Source organism: Anolis sagrei, chromosome 1 (assembly GCF_037176765.1).
Source record: "Anolis sagrei isolate rAnoSag1 chromosome 1, rAnoSag1.mat, whole genome shotgun sequence".
NCBI lineage: Eukaryota > Metazoa > Chordata > Lepidosauria > Squamata > Dactyloidae > Anolis > Anolis sagrei.
In genome coordinates this window covers 263097959-263115505 of record NC_090021.1, presented here as the reverse complement: position 1 = coordinate 263115505, position 17547 = coordinate 263097959, and the positions used below count along the sequence as shown (strand labels likewise).

At 40.7% G+C, this 17547-nt stretch overlaps 1 protein-coding gene across 1 annotated transcript; it reads right to left on the bottom strand.

Annotated features, from left to right (window-relative positions):
• Positions 1 to 2775: 2775 nt before the first annotated feature.
• FANCF (FA complementation group F) lies at positions 2776 to 4089 on the bottom strand. The gene has a single exon (XM_060765834.2). It carries the CDS (start codon positions 4039 to 4041, stop codon positions 3073 to 3075), a length of 969 nt encoding a protein of 322 aa, XP_060621817.2. The 5' UTR covers positions 4042 to 4089; the 3' UTR covers positions 2776 to 3072.
• Positions 4090 to 17547: the final 13458 nt, after the last annotated feature.

Genomic DNA, 17547 nt, shown 5'->3' with positions numbered 1-17547 from the left:
TGCTTTGGACTTCAATGTTGGCAGTTTGCTTTAGACCTCAGTGGAAGTGGATGCAGTATGCTTTTGGTCTTTAATGGAAGTACATATCATTTGGACTTATGCAGGAACACTTTACTATATGTTTGCATTAAGAAACAGTATAATTATACAGTTTGGACTGTCATGAGATGTATACTTAAAGACTTTGGACTATTAAGAATGAAGCCCTGAATTGATCCCAGTATTGGTATCTACGGCTTGGGCTTCTATGTGGTTCTGGGCAGGCTCGATTTCAGCATTCCTGACAAGAAGTGCCAAACTGGGAGTATTGGGGCCAAGCACAGAATCAGCAAAGAGGAAGCTATGCGGTGGTTTCAGCAGAAGTATGATGGCATCATCCTTCCTGGTAAATAAATGGTTTCCTCTATTCAAAAAGAGCCAATAAACTTTTTCCACTGTTAAAAAAAAAGAAAAAAAAAGAATGAAGCCCTGTGTTCTCAACAGAGAAACTACGGTACATCCAATCTATAAATGTGCCTGTATGCTGAATTAATAGGGCTGGGCAGTTTCGTTCGTTAATTTCGTAATTCGTTATTGATTCGTATTTAAATTAGCTTACGATCCGATATTGAGCCATGCAGAAGCAACTAAAAATCGAAAGAATTTTTCAATTTATTTCGTAATTGTTTCGTAATTGGGTCGAAATCGTTTCTAAATTGTTTCATTATTATTTCCGTATGTCTGGTGCAAGTTTTAGGGTTGTTGTTTGTTTTATCAGTGATAAAAAATAAATTATCACACCAACAGTCAACAACAGAGGGAGAGGGAGCTTCAGAAGTTCCCCTGTCCCATTTGGAGGGGTTTTTTTTTTTTTTGCATATTGCGCAATCGCGTCCGCCATTAACGAATCGATTCGTAATTGTTTCGTAATTTACGAAATTTCGTATATTTTGAACTTTTTTAAAGAAAAATTTTGGAATTATTTTAAAAAATGAAACTCAAAACCCCCCTAAAAACGAATCGAGTTTAGAAACAAATTTTTCCGTGGTTACCCAGCCCTATGAATTAATACAAAATGTTCATGAGTAAACAAGATATGTTACTTTTTTAAAAAGACTTTGATTTTTTATCTCTGAGTGCATAATTTAAACTAAAAAGTTCCAAGGGAGAGCATGTTTTGGGCAACTTCAGCTTCAAAGAAACATTTTTAGTGAAGTATATGTTTTGTGTGCAGTGGCATGTCTTTGTCACTGTCCCAGTTCAAAGACATGGTTTATCAGTTTAACAGCTGAGTTATCTGTGTGTCATTACATGAATGCTTGTGAACATCACTTTTTTAAAGGGTTGACTTCTAACAAGGTCATGCCATTCCTTGACTAGTGGTTTTCAAAAGGTGATCTCCAGATGTTCATGGACATTCACATTTGCCAAAAGACATGACATAATTTTTCCTTTTCAAAAAGGTTGAGTGCCATTTTTCTGAAACACCTTTACATGTAAACATGTAGAAATTTACATGGTTAATTATAGTGATGCCGCCATTCCATATCCAGCGATTAAGCTTGTAAATTGTTTTCAAAACTTCAGAAAATCAAACCTTGGCTTTGCTGCATGCTGGGAACTATGCTGATGTGTAGGCATACCCTGCTATAGCATCTTATGTAAGTTCACAGGCCCGCCCATTCATTATAGTGCCTGTGCATATTTTTGTTATTTTCCATACTGTTATGTATTCAAGTGTTTTATTTAACTATGATATTGTTTATTGTTTGCGCTTTTGGTTTGTGTTTTTGGTTTTATTTTTATTGTCATTTGGGCTTGGCCTCATGTAAGCCGCTCCGAGTCCCCATTGGGGAGATGGTGGCAGGGTAACAAATAAAGATTATTATTTATTATTATTCTATCTGATACTTGTTTGTGTTGTATACCATTTTATTACGCCATTGTATAGGGAGGGTCAAAAGTCAGAAAGATTTTTTTGTGATACATTATCACTTCTTTGCAGGAGGTCCATAGTAAAGATAACAAAAGACTTGCTAAGTAAGCTGAAAAGGGCAAACTACCTAGGAGTGAAAAAAAGGTTCTGTTAAGCCATTGATAGAGCGGTGCAAGAGGTGTAAGAGTAAACTATATGGCTTCAATATAACCTGGGGTGGACATTGGTGGAATTTCAGAAGTTTCACTACAGCTCCCATCAATGCTAGTCGCACTGCCAATGAAGGATAATGGTAATAGCAATCGAAAACATTTTGAGGCTTCCTTGTTGTCCACTCCTTGTCCATGTAAAAGAGTTCTCTGTATGTTATTGTTAAGTTTTCTGGACTGTTCGGAGGTTGTAATGAAGAACAGTTTCTGTCTGCTTTTAAAAAGAAGTATCTCCTTTTGACCAGACTTCTAAACAGAGTCATATACTGGAAACCTTGCAGTTAAGACTTATGCCACTTGAAATAAAGAATAAAAACTGAGGGTGTATCTACACCAAGCATGGGCAAACTTGGGCCTTCCAGGTGTTTTGGATTTCAACTCTCAGAATTCCCAAATTTGCCCAGGCCTGATCTACACTGTAGAATGAAGGGAGTTTGGCACTTTATCTTCCCGGGCTCCATTCTGGGAGTTGCCATTTGCATGGTCTTTAGCCCTCACCATCAAAGAATGTTGTTGCACCATCAAAACTACAAATCCCAGGATTCCATAGCATTGAGCGGTAGCATTCACTCCACAAGGTAGATAAGGCCTGGGCAAACTTGGGCCCTCCAGGTGTTTTGGACTACAACTCCCACAATTCCTAACAGCCTATCGGCTGTTAGGAATTGTGGGAGTTGTAGTCCAAAACACCAGGAGGGCCCAAGTTTGCCCAGGCCTGGTGTAGATGCACCAGTTAGGATGTTAGGTGTAGATAGGAATTGTGGGAGTTGTAGTTCAAAACAGCTGGAGGATTGAAGTTTGCCCAGGCCTGGGATAGATGCACCCAGAGCTATATACTACAAGAGTGTCATTCGAAATAATGGAAGATGCACAAGGCCCCATCCTCACTGTCATATCATGCAGTTCTACTGCATTATGAAACTATTATTATATACTAGTGTCCTAGTTCTAGGTTTCCATAACCAATTGGGAGTGATCTCTTCCAGGCTTCTCCTCCACGCCAGTCCTCTCCAAATCTAGTAAGAGGTCTGTCCAAACGCTCAGCCCCTGCACTTCGAAGTCCCCATCTTGGCCTTTGAGCTTCCTTAAGTGGTCCCGAACAGCGCTGGCGAGGGGCTCCGATTCCCAGGAGAGGAGGCGGATGCGCTCCCTTAATTCACCCCACGTGACTTCTGGGCCGTCTCCTCCTCCTCTACTGCTGCTGCCCCATATCCCGCGGAGGGGGTCGTAGGCGAGGCGTCCTCCCCAGGAGGCCAAGAGGCTGAAGTAAGGGCCGAGCAATGGCGGGTGGCGGGCGCAAAGCGAGGCCAGGCGACAGCCCGGCAAGAGGCGGCAGAAGGCCTCCAGGCGAGCCTCGCCTCCCCGCTGGAGCAGCCAAGGGAGCAGCGCCTCCCGGGCTTGGCTTTCCCCGCCGGGCTCCAGCAGGGCCGCGGCCACGGCCTTGTACAGCGTGGGGCCGCAGGGCAGCCTTTCCAGGAGGGCGAGGCCGCTTCCCTCCTCCTCCTCTTCCTCCCTCAGGCGCGATAAGAGCAGCTGGGCCCTGGCCCTGTCTGCTGAGCCTTCGTGGGCGGGGAGGAGCTGCGTGGCGGCCTTGCGCCGGGCCGAGACGGGCAGGAGCAGCTCCTCGGCCCCGCCGGAAGGGAGCAAGAGGCTGCGCAAGAGGCGCTCGCGGGAGGGGGCGGGGAGCGCCCGGTTCTCCAGCAGCGCGAAGCAGAGCAGCGCCGGGCCGCGGCCCAAGAGGCCTAGCCCTCCTTGCAGGCCCCGCCGCCTTAGGCCTCGTTCCGCGGCCTCCCGGAAGGCGCGAGTCCAGCCCAGCGCTCGCCTCACGGTCTCCGGGTCCCAGTTCCGCACCGCCGGCGAACGAGAGGCCTCCAAAAGGCCCGGCAGCCGCTCGGCCTGTGAGAGAAGCGCCTCCATCCCTCTCCCCTTGGCGCCAGGCGTTTGAGCCAACGGGAAGCCCGCCTCTTTGGCTACTCGTTGAACCAATCAGAATGGTCCTTGCCTTTGCGCTGCTATTGGACGGTGGAAATGTCACTCAAATGGCAAGCCGGCTTCAGTCAGAATGCAGAACATTCCATCCCGGACCGCTGGAACTCCGTATCCATGGATTCCGCCATCAGCGGATTGGAAATATTCCCACCAAAATCACAAAAGCAAAGGTTAATCTTGCCATTTTATATAAAGGACACCGTTTTGTTTTCATAGAATCCTAGAGTTGGAAGACACCTCGTGGGCCATCCAGTCCAACCCCCTGCCAAGAAGCAGGAACATTGCATTCAAAGCACCCCCCACAGATGGCCATCCAGCCTCTGTTTAAAAGCTTCCAAAGAAGGAGCCTCCAGCACACACATTCCAGCTTGTCAATATCTCTCTTCAATTGTGGTGCCCAGAATTGGACACAGTATTCCAGGTGTGGTCTAACCAAGGCAGAATAGAATAGAGGGGTAGCATGACTTCCCTGGATCTAGACACTGTATACTCCTATTGATGCAGGACAAAATCCCATTGGCTTTTTTTACTGCTGCATCACATTGTGGCTCATGTTTAACTTGTTGTCCACGAGGACTCTTTTGCTATTGTATCTTTTTGCCATTGTTTATACCAGGCATGGGGAAACTTTGGCCCTCCAGCTGTTTTAATCTTCAACTCCCACAATTCCTAACAGCTGAAGTCCAAGACACCTGGAGGGCCGAAGTTTGCCCATGCCTGTAATATAAGCAGGTGTCTAGGTTTCCTTGAACTCTTTTCCTCACAACCTTTGAGGATGCCTGCCATAGATGTGGGTGAAATGTCATGAGAAAATGCTTCTGGAACACGGCCATACAGCTTGGAAAGCTCACTGCAACCCAGAACTCTTTTCACTAGTTTAAGCTTCCTCTCTCTGGATTTGCAGAGCCTATTAGATGTTCTTTGAAAGAGAAGGAGAACTTGATCTTTGCTGGTTTGTCTTGGGCCCCTTCCACACAACTGAATGAACTCCCACATCTGCTTTGAAGTGGAATATATGGCAGTGTGGAATATATGGCATGACTCAGATAACCCAGTTCAAAGCAGATATTGTGGGATTTTCTTCCTTGATATTTTGGATTATAGGGCTGTGTGGAAAGGCCCTGGGTCAGAACACCATGTTTATATCAACCCTGTTTCCTGATACTGCAATAGAACAACACATGACAACCAGGAGGCCCAGTGTGAGGGAGAAGGCTGTTGGCTATGAGCTCATCTACACTGCCATATATATAAAATGCAGTTTCAGAATGAAGAAGAACTACATTGAACCGGATTATATGAGTCTACACTGCCATCAAATCCAGTTCAATGCAATTAATCTGCATTATATGGCAGTGTAAATGGGGCCTTTCTGTGACTCCCTTTAAAAAAATTGCATTCAGTTTGGAGTAGCTCTTGAACTACGGACCCACAATTTCATCACTGTTCATTAACAAAATACCACGTTAGGTATGTGGTGGCTGGGGTCCTGGGGAAGGGTACCTTCATGACAAGGCCAGAAAACAACTGAATTTCCAAGGATGTCTGTGTTTCCTTGGGGTCAGGGGACATATGTTAGTGGAAGTAGAGCCCAAAATAGGCAAGGTCATCCTTTTCCTCACTGTCCATTCCTTTTCTCTCCCCTAATTTGTCACCCAATAGATTGCAAAGGAGCACATCATTCTTGCCAAAGCTCTGAGCTGCTGACTTGGAAACACAAGGCCGAATCATCTGTGCAAGCATAACGCACGTTCAGTTCTCTAATCCTACATCACAATCCTTTATCTCTGGTCTGCAATTGCATTAAATAAAAGAAGGTTGGATTTTATTCAGAAATTACTGGCACCAATTTTACAATTCTGGAAAAGTAGCCTTTTCTACTTCTGGATACTCAGAATCCTGAAATTTCACTACTTTTTAATTTTGGTTAATAATAAAGAGATAGTATTTCCAATTTCTCACGTTTAAAAAGATTAATCACTAGACAAATTAATTTTAAAACTTTATTTCTCTTGCCTCCAGCTCACACAGTTCTATTTCTCTCGCATGGTCACATTCAGTAATCATTGTTTCTCTAACTATTCTCCTCCAGGTGCTTTGGACTTCAGCCCCGAGAAATCCCAATCAATTTACCAGCTGTTAGGATATTGTGTGAGCTGAAGTCCAAATCATTTGGAGGAGCACAGTTTGAGAACCACTGGTAGATTGCTTTGTGGTTAACAATTGTGCATGTGCCTTCAAGTCAACTCATGGTGATCGCATAAGGTTTCCTAAGGCAAAACACACTCAGACATTGTTTTACCAGTTCTGACCTCTGAAATATAGCTTACAGCACCTGGTATTCCTTGGCAGACTCCCCTCCAAGTCCTAAGCAAGGCTGACCCTGCTTAGCTTCCAAGATCAGATGGGATGCCTTAGGGTTTTAGGCTGCCTGGTTATTGGTCCATTATAGAGCACCTGTGGTTTTTATGAATTCTGGTTTGCTGAAACTCCTTTCAGCTCCTGTCAGAATCACTGGCAGTGTGCATAGAAACTATGCAGCTATACGTATTTCACTGAAAAATAGTTGGAAGGATTTTCATAATTATATACAGTATCTTCTCATTAAATAATATAAAGGGACTGATTTTTTTTGTTTTCAAAAACTAGATGTTTTCTTTATCAGAACAATCTTTGGGATAACTGTGAAACTGACTTTCAGAAGCTTATCCTAATCCAAGTTCTTGTGGTTTTGATTGTGTGTGTGTGTGTGGAATAATGCAGTGATAGGCTACAATCTATTTAAATGTATTTAAAAAGTGAATTAGTGTTCCCATGACCCTTTCATATTTCACAATTGTAGTGATATTATTTCACTTTAACTGTCATGGGAACATCCCATTGAATCTTGGGATTTGCAGTTTAGGTAGGGGTGTTTCGAACTCTCAGACAGCTCCATCTAGTGCTGTGGTCTTTCAGATGCTTTGGACTTGAGTTCTCAGTTCTTGAGATCCCAGTTGAGTTCTTCATTATTTGCCCAAACTAGCTGGGAATTCTGGGAGTTGAAATTCAGCTAGAGGAGCAAAGTTTGGGAACCACTGATGTCTAGCACTCATCATTGCATCATGAAGCTATAAGAAACGGGATTCCACAGCATGCAGCTATGACAGTGAAAATGTAATCATAATGTTATAGTGGAATAATATAAAAGGGCCCTAGAGGTTTTCAGAGAAGTCAGTTTAGAAAGGACAATTTGGAGTAGTAAAGTTCTGCAAAAAACAAAACAAAACAAAACAAAGTGTGGAGCTCTAAACAACCTCAAGGCCACATATTGCCCACATATTAGAGGACTGACTGGAGTATTAACCACATATTATTGATCTGTGCTGTAAGGCAGACACAACATGGACCAAAAATTGTATCAAAATTGACCAGGACTGCATTCCCAGTATGCAGTGATTCCATGCAATGGCATCCTGGTTTTTGTAGTTTAGTGAGGTACCAAAGCACTTAGGCTAAGCCTTAATAACATTCATCCCTAAATTGCAAATCCCAGGATTCAATGGGATGGTCTCAGAATATAGTGTCATGACTGTGTCCTATGAGAGAACTAAAGCATTGAAATGTTCCCTCAGCCTACATTTGGACTTCAAGCTTGGAAGCAACCACTTCAGTTAACAGTTGTTAACTGTTTTTACACTGTAGCATTGAATTTTTGCTGTTCTTATTTGTTGTGAACCGCTGTGAGTCGCCTTCGGGCTGAGAACAGCGGTATATAAGTAAATAAATAAATAAATAAATAAATTCACTGACATTTGTTTTTCCATTTAATTTAGATTTAGTCTTTTCTCCCAACATGGGTCCTAAGGCAACTCACAATTTTTGCTAAAAGACAATTAAATGCAACAGTGAAAAAATAATCACATTACATCATTAAATTAAAACTGGTAATTGAAACATAGTAGTAAGGATACAAGTAAAACATCTCCAAAAGATGGTGTTAGGGTGGATGTCATTGATATGATCTTGGAATACCCATTTGAATGTTTCCTTGTAGGCTCCAGCTCTAGCTATCATCACTGATGGGGGGCATTCACCTGGCTGCCATGTTGAAGGAGAGCCACATGCAGCATGAGGGCTAGCCACCAAAACCCGCACATGACCAGGATGTTACCATCAGATGGACCTGTGAAGTTTGAAGGACAGAGAGACATATCTCCCTAGAAAATCTCAAACCATATGTAGCAATACAATCTGTCAAAATGCCTGGACCTAAACCATGCTATATAGGTTGCTGCTCCATTTGGTTCCCAGCAAGCAGGCTAGGGAAGAGGGGCATTGGTCAGCAGGTAGATTTATTATTATTATTATTATTATTATTATTATTATTATTATTATCCATATTTATATACCGCCTTTGTCAGCCCGAAGGTTTACAGTCAGCACAATTCGATGCCCCCAACAATATAAAATATAATTTAAAAAATTAGCATATAAAATACAGAACCGTTGTTGTTCATTCGTTCAGTCGTCTCCGACTCTTCGTGACCTCATGGACTAGCCCACGCCAGAGCTCCCTGTCAGCCGTCACCACCCCCAGCTCCTTCAAGGTCAGTTCAATCACTTCAAGGATGCCATCCATCCATCTTGCCCTTGGTCGGCCCCTCTTCCTTTTACCTTCCACTTTCCCCAGCATAATTGTCTTCTCTAGGCTTTGCTGTCTCCTTATGATGTGGCCAAAGTACTTCAACTTTGTCTCTAGTATCCTTCCCTCCAATGAGCAGTCGGGCTTTATTTCCTGGAGGATGGACTGGTTGGATCTTCTCGCAGTCCACGGCACTCTCAGAACTTTCCTCCAACACCACAGCTCAAAAGCATCGATCTTCCTTCGCTCAGCCTTCCCTAAGGTACAGCTCTCACATCCGTAGGTTACTACAGGGAATACCATGGCTTTGACTATGCGGATCTTTGTTGCCAGTGTGATGTCTCTACTCTTTACTATTTTATCGAGATTAGACATTGCTCTCCTCCCAAGAAGTAAGCGTCTTCTGATTTCCTGGCCACAGTCTGCATCTGCAGTAATCTTTGCACCTAGAAATACAAAGTCTGTTACGGCCTCCACATTTTCTCCCTCTATTTTCCAGTTGTCAATCATTCTTGTTGCCATTATCTTGGTTGTTTTGATGTTTAGCTGCAACCCAGCTTTTGCGCTTTCTTCTTTCATCTTGATTAGAAGGCTCCTAATCGTACAAACAAATAAAAACAGCTGATATTTGGGCCCATAAGCTTCTAAAGCAGTAATCAACACAGCTGTGACCTTTTCCACATTCTAATGTCATGATATCTTTGTGTATTAATGCCAAAGGAACACCCTCACATCATGGAATTATGGAAAAGAATTAGTTCTGCAACTAATTCTTTTCCAGTTGAAACCTCTTGGTCTTATCTGGCAAACATTTCGATGATTTAAATGTTTGTATAGCACACAACATTCATAACTGATGGCACCATATGTTTCTTTTCTCATTTAGCTGTAGGTTTACCTGAGTTCAAAGCTGAATCAGGTTTTTTAAAATAACTTGAAATTTAAATTTATAAATGTGTTCATATTCTTCTTTTGTCTGGATTCTGTCCTGTGTACTGTTTCCTTAATGTAGGAAGGGTTGCTATTCAGAAGAACCCATGACTCAGACATTCTTTCTTTAAAGAAAGGTTTGTCACTTTTCTACTTTGAAATAAAGTTTCATTTAATGCATACTTCTATTGGAGACAGTAGATTCTATGAGTAAACATACATAGGATTGTTCTACAGAAGGATGTCGGGCTTATCTGTAGTGCTTGAATGCCTGCCAAGTGTATAATATTTGGTCAATGGAGGGAGGAAAGCTCTTAATGTGTATCTCTCAAGAGACCCATTGGATAAGATGCTGCTGTGAGTTAGAGACCTTGGATGGAAAGCCAATTCCCGAGCTACAGAAACCAGCCAGTGGATGATGCCAGCAGCAGGTTCATTGCCACAGCTTCATATATTCAATATTTTGTTTGGGTTTTGCTCTAAGTTAACCCTAGGATTCAAACAAACAGTCAGATGTTTTATCATTTTCTTCTGAATCAAAAGATCTTGCAAAGAATGTAACCTCATTGGAAGGAATCTGTCTGAGATTACTGTTGTAACCTAAAAAATGGCTCTGAGGAAACAGTTGCACTAATATTTAGAACTATTGGAGAAGTTACATGAAGAAATTCCACTTTCTTTCCTTGCCAAACAACATTACACTATGACTGGACCTACCCATATGCTGCAGTTTTCAAGGTGTTTTAAGACAAAACAATGAAGAAGCAGTTGCTATTACACTATACGAAGGAGTCTCCAGTGTGAACTGGGAACATGTGGATGCTGTGATAAAGTAATATTTCCAAGGTCTGAGTAAATCTATAATACTGACTTAGAATTAAATGCTAACGTATTCAGTATATATTCCAAATGGAATGTAGTACGATTTAGTCCAATTAGATGAGCAGACTACCTAGTACTGCCTCTGTCCACATGATTGATAGAGATGAACCAGGTGACCACTCAGCCCAGTATTTGTTGGGTTTGAAGCACCTCAGAAAGAGTTCTAAGAGAATCCTGGCCATCTGAAGATCCCACAAATCACAGAATATGAAGCCCTCTTTGCCTGTAGTAGTATGTAAGGTATTTTGAAGTGCTCTGACTGTCCTATGAAGAAACAACCATGCTATCATGGTAGCATGGCTTCTGGTTTTGATAGTATGATATAGGACTACCCAAAATGTAAAAAAAAATTCTTCATGTGTTAATTGGGGATTTTGCAGGTGTGAATTAAATGTTTGAGGACTTCAGTAATTGATAAAAATGCTCTCCACAAGGATCTCCTCTCCAAGGGAACCAAAACTGATCATAATCTTCCAGAAATATTTATTTTATATTTAAATAAACTTCCAGGTTTCAAACACTTCCCTTCACCTTTTGCAATTTTTAAAATACCAATTTTTCAGTAGTTGCTTGGGCACAAAATCTATTATTTATTTCATTTGTTTATTAAAATGATTATCTATGGGAGCTATTATAAAGATTCAGGAAACTATATTGTTTAAAATGCATCTGCCTATTTTGTTTGGAAGAGGCCTTTTTCTGAGGGGGTGGGGGGATAGATGTACCTTATCAGCTAAGAGGTAGGCTATGAAACTAAGCTAAGTTTCCAAACTGAATCTTGCATACAGTACTCATGATGCAGACTTAACATTTTAGCAACCCAGAATTTCCTGTTTTGAACAGCAGAAGTTCCCCAGAGGATCAAGCAGAGATCTTTTAAAGCAGAGACAACAAGCACTTTGTGCTCACAAAGCATGTGCTGTCCTGCTGAGAAACATTTCCTTCTGCATAATCCCAGTGTCCCGAACTGCTTTAGGAAAACCATTCTCTGATTCAATCACACCCCATCAATAATATAGGCTAATAATATTGACCTAATTTATGGAGGTTGTTGTAAGAATAGCACTATGCCATATGAGTTAAGTGCTTTGGCCTATAGTTAAAACACCAGAACAAATTCAAGTATTTTTGAGAAGGTCCCTGAAACATAACACTCTGAAAGTACTCCTAGATTTTATCTTTTGTTCTCTTTTACATTCCCCTTTCCCCTCATCACAGATGTGCATGAGAGCTCCCACATTGTAATTTCATATACCTCAGGTTTGTCTTTTAAAAATATGAAATGTAGTGCAACAATACCTTTCATAGTCAACAAAAGATGTATTTCACAGCCTCTGGTCACTTTTGGAAACAGGTATGGTGTATCTACTGATTCCCAATCGGTCAGCCAAAGAATAATCCATTTGGAATGGTCCTGAAACAAAAGTTATAAATAAAAAGGCTAGGCAGAACTCTTCCCTGATTTTGATGTTTTTTTTAAATACCTGTGACAAAAAGCTTTGTATTTTATACTGGAAATATGGCTTTATATTTTAGGTATACGTTTTTTACTTTGTAGTTGGAGTTGTGTGTGTACATGTGTACATGCACATATGCATGTAATGTGCAAGAGAACAGGAAAGGCAAAGGGGCTCTCATGCATATGTGGGAAAAGGGAAAGCAGAGAGACACACACGTATGCACACAGGAGAGAGTGGGAGACAAGGAGTAGAAAAAGCAGAGAGGCATGCATGTCTCTGCCTTCACATGCCTTCCTGTCTTTCGCTCTCTCCCATGTGATCATACACGGGTCTCCCTGCTTTCCCTTCTTTTTGCATGAGCATGTATCTCTCTCCCCTACCTCCTTCATTTATATACCTGGAGTATATAAGCGACCCCATTTGGGGTCCTGACTCCAAACTTTAAGAGTGTCTGGTCTAGCTCATATTTTCCTAGCCTATTTGCAAGAATATCATATGATACCTTGTCAAGGGCCTTACTGAAGTCAAGATATGCTACATCCACAGCACTTCGTTCATCTGCCAAGCATGTAACTCAATAAAAAAGGATTAAATTAGTCTGACATTACTGTTTTTTGAGATACCCATGTTGACTTTTAGCGATTATGGCATTTCTTTCTGAGTGCTTAAAGACTGTTCCATTTTCAGTTCTAGAAACCTTCCTGGAATCGATAACAGGCTGACTGGACAATAATTGTTTGGGGCTTCCCCCCCCCCCCCCCGGTTTTGCAGATGGGGGCATTATTTGCCCTTCCTCAGTCTGCTCGAATATTTCCTATTTTCTAGGAATTCTCAAAGATTATCAGTAATTCAGAGCTTACTTCTGCCAGTTTTTTTAAAAAAATATTGGTGGTAGTTCAACTGACCATGGTTGCAGATCATCTGTTCCCAGAGACTTCAATTTATTTATTGTGTAGTTAGATATTTCTCTTTATTGTGTAGTTAGATATTTCTGTACTACCTCTTTATCTATTATATGCTGCATTTCCCCACTGCATTATTTACTCCATTTTCCTAGGAAGCTTCAACTCCAGTTGTGGGTGGGGCCTCTGTTGGAAGCTCATTGACCTCGTGTGATGGGCAGCGTACCCATTGGTGGCTGGACTGGTGGAGAATTGTCCTAGGATGCTAAAAAGCCCTTTGTGATGAAGTGGTAAATCTTCAGTCTGGTTTGGGGGTCTGTAGCCCCTCCCTCCAGGTGTTTCTCTCCCTCTTAATTTTTACCCAGATGAGCTCTGGCTTCCTGGATTTAAGTCATGGATCTCCCACAGGTGTAAACATCCTTGACAATAATGCTACTTCTCCTGCTTTCCTGTTTGGTCTATTTCTCTGAAAAAGATTAATGCCCTTTACTATATTCCAATCATGAGACACTTAATGCTAGGTTTCAGCGATACTTGTTATATCATGTCTCCTTTGCTAGATTTGCTCCACTCATTATGGAGTGGATGACAGAAGGTGTAGTTGCATTCATGTGCGACTTGTGAATAGGTGAGCAGAATATTGGTTCAAACTTGGTATGGCCAATGTAGTTCTTGCTATATCAGTGGTTCTCAACCTGTGGGTCTCCAGATATTTTGTTTTTCAACTCCCAGAAATCCCAACAGCTGGTAAACTGGCTGGGATTTCTGGGAATTGTAGACCAAAACACCTGGGGACCCACTGGTTGAGAACCACTGTTCTGCATTGGTGGCCAATGGTTAGGAATGGGAAATGTGACCACCAGGATGACCACTGACATCTCTGGAGGGGTCAGAACAGTTGGTCAGTATATACTCAGTTAACAAGCACCCGTGGGGATTGGTAGATACTGAATAAATGTAGTTTGTGGTTGCTTGAGAGTTATTATTAAAATAGGCTTAAAATTATACTCCTTACTATACCATACCACAAACTCTGTATTTACTTGATATTAATATTGAAAAGGGAATTAAAAGCAAATGAAGACAATCTTAACTTAATGTAACACGGTTTTACTGCTTTTCTGCCTCTTAAAAATAGCTTTTTAAAATTTTAAGTGTTATTTCTTCAAATGTTTGCTGGTTGCTTGAGAGTTCTTGAAAATTGAGTTCTAGTTAACTAAGGTCCCTTCCACACTGCCATATAATCCAGATTATCAAAGCAAATAATTCACATTATCTTCTTTGAACTGGATTATATGAGTCTACACTGCCATATAATCCAGTTCAAGCAGATAATCTGAATTTATATGGCAGTGTAGAATGGACCTGAGAGTCCACTATAGTTTGAATTTTGAAGAAGCACAGTGTTTGGAGTTTAGAATTGTCCATTTAAAGATTTTAATATTCTGTCTGGGTTGTGGGCCCCAAACCGTTGGTTTGGGAATCAGGTACACAATTAGGATTAGTATTTGTGCTGCCTGCAGAAAGTGTTTGCTTGCTTTCACTGTACTCGTATATTTGTATGGAAAATACATAATACAACCATATCCTAAACTCTCCAGTGTTCTCCACCAAAAGAAACTAAATGCTTTGGCATCACTCCTGGACTTGGGGAGCACACAACAGTATTTATAGGAGTGTCTGGAGATTATTCCAGAACAGTTGACTTGGATTTTTATTCTGAATCTATCCATACACTTTGAATATCTCACAAGAAAAATGTCCTGATTTCTCACAGCTATCTTAATAGCATTTGAAGTTATGCATGTGCTTCTGCAGTCTCACATACTCCACCCATAGACAAAACGACAGTTTTTTTTTATTAATGTGCAATACGTTTCAAAGTGTCTGTTGTTTCCATTTTCATTTCTACAAAGCTTTTTATGTGCATTTTTCTAGCACATTTCTTATTATTCTCTCAGTCTTTCCTCTGCTGGATAGCTAAGCTTTCCAGACATATAACCTGAATTGTCCTGGGAGAATTTACATAAAAACAATAAAGCCAAGGAAATGGAAACCACAGAATATATACATCAGTTTTGCAGTCCTTGCTATGGAGTTCATTGGTTCTTGTTTGCTGGGGAATTCAACTTTCCATATTAACATCCTTTCACTGTGGGGCAAATGTACAAAGCAAGGGATGGTTGAAATCATTTGAGCTAGCGTATGTTTCATGACTTAAGTGAATGCTCTAAATTTGGTGGCAGGACTTGCATGTTAATCTCATTAACCATAAAAAGGGTATTATGTGCACAAATCCTCACACATCAAGTAGAGTGCTCTGTGTAAAATCATTTAAATGGCTGGATCAAGCTAACGTGCTCTCGGAAAAAGCCTATATATCTTAAAGGAAAGTTAAAAAGTTCTTTTTATATCATTTGCAAAATCCAGTGGTATATTTGATCACCCTAACACAAGATAGGCAGTTTGAACCAATGTAACAAAATATGGATCGTCAGATAAAGGAGCCCCCAGTGGTGCAGCGGGTTAAACCACTGAGCTTCGGAACTTGCTGACCAAAAGGTTGGTAGTTTGGATGTGGGGTACAAGGTGAGCTCTCATGTTAGGCCCAGCTTCTGACAACCTAGCAGTTTGAAAACATGCAAATGTGAGATCAATAGAAACCGCCTCAACAGGAAGGTAACGGCGCTCCATGCAGTCATGCTGGCCACATGACCCAGGAGGTGTCTACGGACGACACCAGCTCTTCGGCTTAGAAATGGAGATGAGCACCATCCCCTCCCCAGAGTCAGACATGACTAGACTTAATGTCAAGGGGAAACCTATACCTATATAGTCAGATAAAATATCTCTGATATATGCCTACATTGCATTTGAGAGTCATGTTCTCTTGTCAAATGCTTTGTGGGTCACACTTGAACCAGGATATGGGACTATGTTTTAAAGTAGAAATGGAGTGAAAGTAGACTAAGATCCATGATGGGAGATTTGCAGCTGATTTAAAACAATTTTGAACACCTATTTATTTAATAAAAATATCTGCCAAATATGATTCCTCATTCCTAAATTGCAATGCTTAAATGAAGATCACTATGGTGTGTGTATGAAAGAAATAGAGAGAGAAGGGATGCATCAGTGGACTTTATAACCCAGAAATGGTTAGCTTAGCTATCATAATTCTACAACTTCTACTGCTATGCTAAACGGAAGAGGTCACCAAGAGCTAGTCAGTAGGCAGGTAGGCAGTATCATATATTTATGAACATTTGATAACTATCCCCAAAAACCCAACCCCCCCCCCCAAGAAACACCAAGAAGGGAATGCTGAATACAGCCCAGACACCATGTTCCATTCTATTTTTTTAGTATATGTCTGCGAAGTATATGTCTACAACAAAGTCCTATTCTAAGTATCTCTGTGAGAAGACTTAAAACACTTCCCCAGTAGGTTTAGCCCGCAACATTTAAAGTGCCCAGTAGTTTCCCTGTCAGTGGGCCAGTGAATTTGCTCTGGGTTAGTCCAGAGAAAGCTATCCAGGGGTTGAGCACTTTAAAACACAGATTATCACTTGGACTTGATTCATTTCTCCACTGACATGGAAGTTACCATCTGCCCCTACTAGAATGTGTGTCTTTTCACTTTGTAATACTTAAATGTCTGGCTACTCCATCTGGTATTAGAAAGGGGACCCATGCTTAGAACTGAGTCAAAAAATTGGCTCACACACGTGAAAGACTGAAAAATAAGAGAAAACAATCTAAAATTAGAACCTGATGCTACCTTCTAGTGAAATTAATACATTGTTTCAATGACTTCATTAGAAGCAGATTTACTTTGTAAGTTTTTTTTAAAGAATACGACAAATTGAAGGTCAATTTCACACAAGAGCTAGCAAACATTTGGAATAAGTTACTAAGGAAGGAAACTGAAACAAAACATTAATGAGTTTATAGGAAATGTAGAATTGTATCCTACAAGGAAGAGACGGTAAAATAACATAAAAAACAGAAATGTGGGATTAAAGATAAGGAAGTACAGATGGTCAAGCAAACCGGGCTTTCCTTTGGTTGTGCAAGCCTTTAAAATGTGCATTCATCTTGAACGGTAATATTTTTTTAAAAAAGATCTATTATCTTGTATTTATTTATTTATTTATTTACGACATTTCTTTGCCACCCTTCTCACCCCGAAGGGGACTCAGAGTGGCTTACAAGTAATACATAAGTACAATATATTATATTATTGCCATAGCACAATATTAGTATTATATATTACTATATTGTACTATACTATTATACTATAGTATTATTAGTAATATTATGTGTAATATAAAATATATAATTATAATATCGTATTATTATTAGTAGTAGTAGTATTATATTGTATTAAAATATAATATTATCAATACTGTATGTATATACAATATATTATATTACATTACATTGTATTGTATTATTAGCACAGTGCAGGGGAGACAAGGTGGAACTGTCTTCCTGGCCCACTTTCTTCACTCTGATCCCAGAGCAGCAATTGGTCATATAGATTTAAAGTAATTTTGTTATTTTTTAGAAAAGCAATCGATTCCCATCTTGGATGTTCTAACAAAGTCAGCGAGAAACAGACTCACGCTATTTG